General features: G+C 33.6%; 1 protein-coding gene across 1 annotated transcript; it reads left to right on the top strand.

Annotated features, from left to right (window-relative positions):
* Positions 1-3480: 3480 nt before the first annotated feature.
* On the top strand, positions 3481-4524 carry LOC104110463 (protein phosphatase PP2A regulatory subunit A-like). Its single transcript, XM_009619964.4, has 3 exons — positions 3481-3610; positions 3690-3756; positions 4318-4524. Exons 1-3 carry the CDS (start codon positions 3510-3512, stop codon positions 4417-4419), a joined length of 270 nt encoding a protein of 89 aa, XP_009618259.1. The 5' UTR covers positions 3481-3509; the 3' UTR covers positions 4420-4524.
* Positions 4525-6000: the final 1476 nt, after the last annotated feature.

Raw genomic sequence — 6000 nt, 5'->3', positions numbered from 1 at the left:
TTAACTTTGGGTCAGCAAATACGTCTGGCAATATTTTGCAAATGAATTATCCCTTGAACTTCAAGTTCACATTTTCTCATACGAGGATCTAGATGTACTCATAATAATTCATTACATGCATTACTTTTTCAGCTGTCCATTTTCTCCCCCTATTTTTGGGATCACCGACACATATCCCTATTTGGGGATCCATCTTTGTATATTGTGCTGGAACAATTAAATCATATAGCACATTCATATTTCTAGATAGAAATTATTTGGTTCCTGACCCTGAACTGATTGTGATAGGGAGAACTTATCTTAATTTGGCTAGATGCGTACAAGTGCTGTTGTATATTAAATAATACATCACATACCAAATTTTATTTTGGCAATTTTATTCTCATAACTAATGGTTTGGCTATAATTGGAGGCATACAATTTCTGCTAAACTAACTTGGATTTAAACCAGTATTATCAAGATAAATAATCATAATTTATATTTTGGAACTGTGCTCTAATAATTTGAGCAATCAATCTTGCAAAAGCCAAGCTGCAAGTTGATAACAAATGCACGTATGACCAAAGAATAGATGCATCTATTAAAATCATATAATAGTAAACGGTCGACATGGCAGGTGACTGGACCCATAAATTTATCACTTTTTATTAGTTCCAGAAATCAAAGGATTCAATCCCAACTTTAACTGATATATCATGAGAATAAGCAGCACAAGAGAATTCTTGAAGAATCTTATATTTCTTCAATATATGTCAATATAATTCTCAATTAATTTTTCGCATTATAATTGAACCGAGATGGTCAACCGGTCATGCCAACTAATATTTGTTTTAGTAAACCTCTAGTTTACTTGTGACATATGATTCCATCATCATGCTTATATTTGTGTAGTACAAATAAAAAGAAAATCGGGTAATCTTTCATATTTATCCGTTATGATTATAGAAATATGAAAATATTCAATATTCCTTTCATTTATAGTCTCAATATGCCAACCACTTTGACTCATACATTTGAAACTTAAAAAGTTTCTTTTGAGACTTTACAATATCAATGTCATGAATACTTTTATTCATCTGGGTAGTAACAAATTAATTTTTTCGGAGCTCTTAACAACTTTTGTACTACAAGATCTTTTGTTACACCATTCATATAGTAAATGTCTCATTCATGGAGAAAATTATATCATAATAAATTGTCATTATCAAAATCATCATAAGCAAAGTCATTTTTTTTTTTGCTTTAATTTTGCCTTTAATAACCTTCTATAAGGCACAACAAAATATTTTTTGGCGTATCACATGTACGCGACCGATGACATATTCATGTAACCACACAATAATATTTATTCTCTTTATTTCACTCAAACCTCCCTCAGAGGTGAGTTGTGTGATATTCATCCAATCATGCATTGCATGTCTTTATTCATTACTTTTATCACATATTACAACATTCACCTTTAGGAATGGGTCTGCATTCTCAATGCTTATCACAAGTCACATTCTCTTCAATGAATGTATCATAATCGGTGGCGTGCTTTATTATTTTGCATACCAATTTGATGGTAAACATTACCTTCATATTTTGAAGAACTATTATTATTATTATTGTGAAGGCAATGTTTACCTCTTGAGTTAAACTATTCATAATGTCATTTGGATATAATTTTCAACAATAGACTTTCGTTTACTCAAATCAGCTAAGTAATTAGTGTCAAACAAATATATAAAAATATAAAATAATATTAAAAATTCACATGTGGTCTTTGCTGCAATAAGCTTACTTCAAGATGAAAGTGATATGACTAGAACATTAAAGAAAAATAATGTATCAAATAGAATAATATAGTACTACTAGTTACCATGCACTTTTATGAAAACTAAGTATTATGCTCTCTAGAAAAACAAAGAGATATAGCAGAACCTTTAATTGAAAAAATTATTGACAATATTTTTAACATTATTGAAAAAGTTAATACTGGAATGACTCTACCATCTTGTTGCCTCCCACATCAGTTATAAAATAGGAGCAGTTATGTATTTTAAGTCACAAGAAACTAAACCCTTTTTTTTAATTTAATGGAGTGTACTAAGAATATCGTGTACAAATAATAAAAAATTGGGTTGCAGAGATACAAACTCACTCAATTTTTCAATATACGAGAATTAAAAGTTTTGATCGGCCAATGCTAATTCAAAATATTTTTTCATTTGGATCGTATATTTATTTATCAATAACGTATGCTAGTTGTGCTATTAAGATTACCCGAGAGAAACTTACCCCACATTACCTTTTCAAAAGTCAGAATGACGCATGATGGTCAAGCATATATTTTATAGGAAAACGTTCAGTTAAGAAAAACTTTACATAAGGTTCTTGCCTTTTTTTTTTTAACTAAGGAACCAAAGTTCCTCAAATGACTTTGCAAAAGCTGTAGTAGCTCCCCAATTTCTTGTACTTCTTTTGGTCTTTGGTTTAGTACGTAACTCTTGGCTGCATCATTATATACTTTTGATTCTTATAATAAGATCTATATAACCAGGATACGAGATGAAAAAGATCAGACCAAACTTACAACAAATATTAGAAACTCGTTCATTGAAATGGATATTGATAATGCAACAAAATAAAATAAGTAAAACATGGAGTAGTAATTAGTTTACATTTAAGTATTTTCCTTTATAAAGTAAAACACTTAAGAATATGAATGGATTTGTAAGAAGAAAATACTTAGCATTGGAAACTTTCATAACAAATAAAGAACCTATGAGAAAAATGAATAAGAAAATGAATTAATTAAAAAGGATTAGAAAACGTATCTTAGCATTAGCATTATATGCCTTATCACAGTGTACTGGTCTCCTCAACCTTATTGTTACTTCAGTTATGTTTGATACCATTCTTTGAAATTGCTAAATGAGAAAGAAAAGCTTATCTCTTCAAGATGAATATTAGGCACGACAGGAACATGCCTTTTATGATGTAGGACAATTTTGTAGATGTAAGTAACTCAATTGATTAGGGTATCGTGCTGATAACGTGTTATAAAATAAAAGCAACTTAGTAAAACATGAACAAGACATGTTGTTATGAAATAAAAGCAATTTAGTAAAACATGAACAAGAAATGAAGATAGAAAGAAGAAAGAGATTTTCTTCTTCAATTGTGTGTATTTTCTTATCTATTACAAGGCCTTTATATAGGCATGAAAAGTGAAGAAAAATATGTTATTGAATATGTCATTAAGCATAAAAATATGTCATTGAATATGTCATTAAGCTTTTGAGAAGATCATGGAGGAAGAGTAGACATCCACCATAATTTGATTTTTCTTATAACATTTCTTAAATTGTGTGTTGAGTCAATGCAGGGAGTAATTATAAGAAAATGGGGTCTAAAAATTGACAAGAGACTGACGTTAACTCCGCTCTTAACCGTACGAAAATTTGAAATATTGGATATTTTTGCAAGTCTATGCTTGGAAAGTGGAAACTGTTATCTTTACCGGATGACCATCCTTGATGCAATTTCTCTTCTTGCCCCTGTAATGGGCTCAGAAATTACTTGTTCCAAACTTCTGCCAGTTATAATTACTGCTTCAAAAGACAGGTTAGTCTTCAGTTTATTTATGCTTTACCATTTTGTTGGGTAATTTTAAGCTTACAGGTCTAATACTTGCATGTTCCAGGGTACGGAATATCAAGTTCAATGTAGCTAAGGTGTTGCAATCTCTTATTCCAATAGTTGAACAATCTGTAAGCATCAATTTACTTCTAGTTTGTTTAAAGGCTGACATGTGTCTCTATTTCATGCATTTGCTTTATTAATGTAAACTAGACTGTCCAGTGCGCGACTCCACCCATGTCAATTAACCTATTTGAACTTTCCATAACTAGTGTCAGGTCCCGAGAGAGTAGGAGAAGAGTTGTGGTAGGTTGAAGTTAAACTGTAAAAATAGGCAGATTATAATGGATTTTTATATTAATAAATGCATTTGGTCGCACTCTCCGAGGCATGAGTTACATCTGCATTCAGGTGTATCATTGAATGAAGAAATGGACTTGAATAGAGCAGAATGGAAAATAGAGGACTTATAGCCTATCCTACCATTTTGGTATTGAGGCATAGTTAATCGATAGACTGTCTACTGAGCCTTAGTAATAAGGTACTAATAACTAATATATTCATGGGAGTTAAAAGCAAAGATTGACTTGAAATGCTTGATAAGGGACATATCTTTTATCATTTCATGATTTTTTCCTTTGGAGAAAGGAGTGCTAAATCTGGTACTATTAACCGCGAATCCTTATGTACAGGTTGTGGAGACAACAATTCGACCATGTTTGGTTGAACTCAGTGAGGATCCAGATGTTGATGTTAGGTTTTTCGCCAACCAAGCCCTACAAGCAACCAAGTGATGATATCTAGTTAAAGGCAATTGAATAGTTCAAAGTAGTTTTCTCCTTGTCCATTGTCAATTGTGAACAAAGATGTCCGAGAGCTTTATCAAATCATTCTTGTCAAGCATTTCTGACTAAGAAAGTTACTACTATAAGATATGGCAGCATTTTCCCGAGGGGGCTCCAGTTCGCATTTGTTGCACTTATGTTTCATATACCGTCATTACTTAGATGCAACTGCTCATGAAAAATGCAGTTACCTTCCTCTTGAAAGTTTTAGATGCAAAAACTATGACAAAGCAAAGTCCTTGGTTTTAAAAACTAGAGCTTCTACTTCTCAAGCTCAACTTGTCTTCATTTGAAGCTTTTTTAAAATCTGCCAAGAGGTGGTAGAAATTAAAGAGCTTAAATAAAAGTCGAAGTAATGGTAAATGACGACTAATGGTAGTAGTTAAATAAGCGAATGGAAAGCTGCATCTAGCACCTCGAGTGCTCTCTGCAAGTTTTCTTCTCCTTGTTCATCCAGTGTACTCCGATCCTTTCTTTCTCCAAAAAAAAAACAAGCAGATGCCTTTTAAAATGTGCATAAAAAGTTAGCTTTTCTTAGACAAGACAAAAGATATCATGGGATATTGGGATGAATAAATTTATCCACAAACCAAGTCTTTTAAACAAGTAAAGTTCTAGGCTAGCAACACAACTGTAAAGGATTAAGTCAATATCACAAATAAAATTAAAAGGTCACAAAGAACCACGTAAGCAGATTGAGCTGTATTCTCCATTACCCCACAGTTTTACCTCATCGATCTCATCCAAACGGAAAAATATAAATTAGTTAGTATACTGTCAGAGGCAGGTGTTCTTCATGATCAATCAGGCCATCAAGACTCAACAAAACACATTAGCAAAGCCAACTAGCAAAATGAAGACATTGTAAACACAGCCATGCAGTTTCCTTGCATTCTAAAGCTTATACATCGTAAAAAGGAGCCAGCTACTTCACTGATACTAAGTGTCTTAAAAGACGGGGAGAGTTTTCATTTTATTGGGTTTTTTTAAGTGTTTTTTTTTTTTAATAACGGTACTGTCTGGGCCAACTTGCGCGCACATTGATTATTCAACTGCTGCCTCCCAACCGGGTAATTCTGCCCAGCAAGGCTTGGACATATCAAGGTGGATGTGCGGGCACACTAGGATGGATAAGATTAGGAATAAAGATATTCGGCAGAAGGTGGACGTGACTCCTATGGATGACAAGATGCGGGAAACGAGGCTCAGATGGTTCGGGCACGTGCGGAGGAGAAGCCCAGAAGCCCCGGTAAGGAGGTCTGAGCGGTTGGCCTTGGCTGATACGAGAAGAGGTTGAGGACGGTAGACAGGACATGGCGTGGCTTCAGATTTCCGAGGACATGGTCCTTGATAGAAAGGTACAGAGGCCGCGCATTAGGGTTGTAGGTTAGGAGGTAGTTGGGCATTTTTCTACTTCGTTCCGGGTGGGAGAGTAGTCTGATAGAGTTTTGTCTTAGACTGCTAGTGGTTAATGTTGTATCCACACTATTCTTCCGTTTTTTCATAGTACCAGGCCTTATTTGCTTGTTA

This window comes from Nicotiana tomentosiformis, chromosome 1 (genome assembly GCF_000390325.3).
Source record: "Nicotiana tomentosiformis chromosome 1, ASM39032v3, whole genome shotgun sequence".
NCBI lineage: Eukaryota > Viridiplantae > Streptophyta > Magnoliopsida > Solanales > Solanaceae > Nicotiana > Nicotiana tomentosiformis.
The sequence above is the reverse complement of the archived record's forward strand: the minus strand, read 5'-3'. Positions and strand labels throughout refer to the sequence as shown.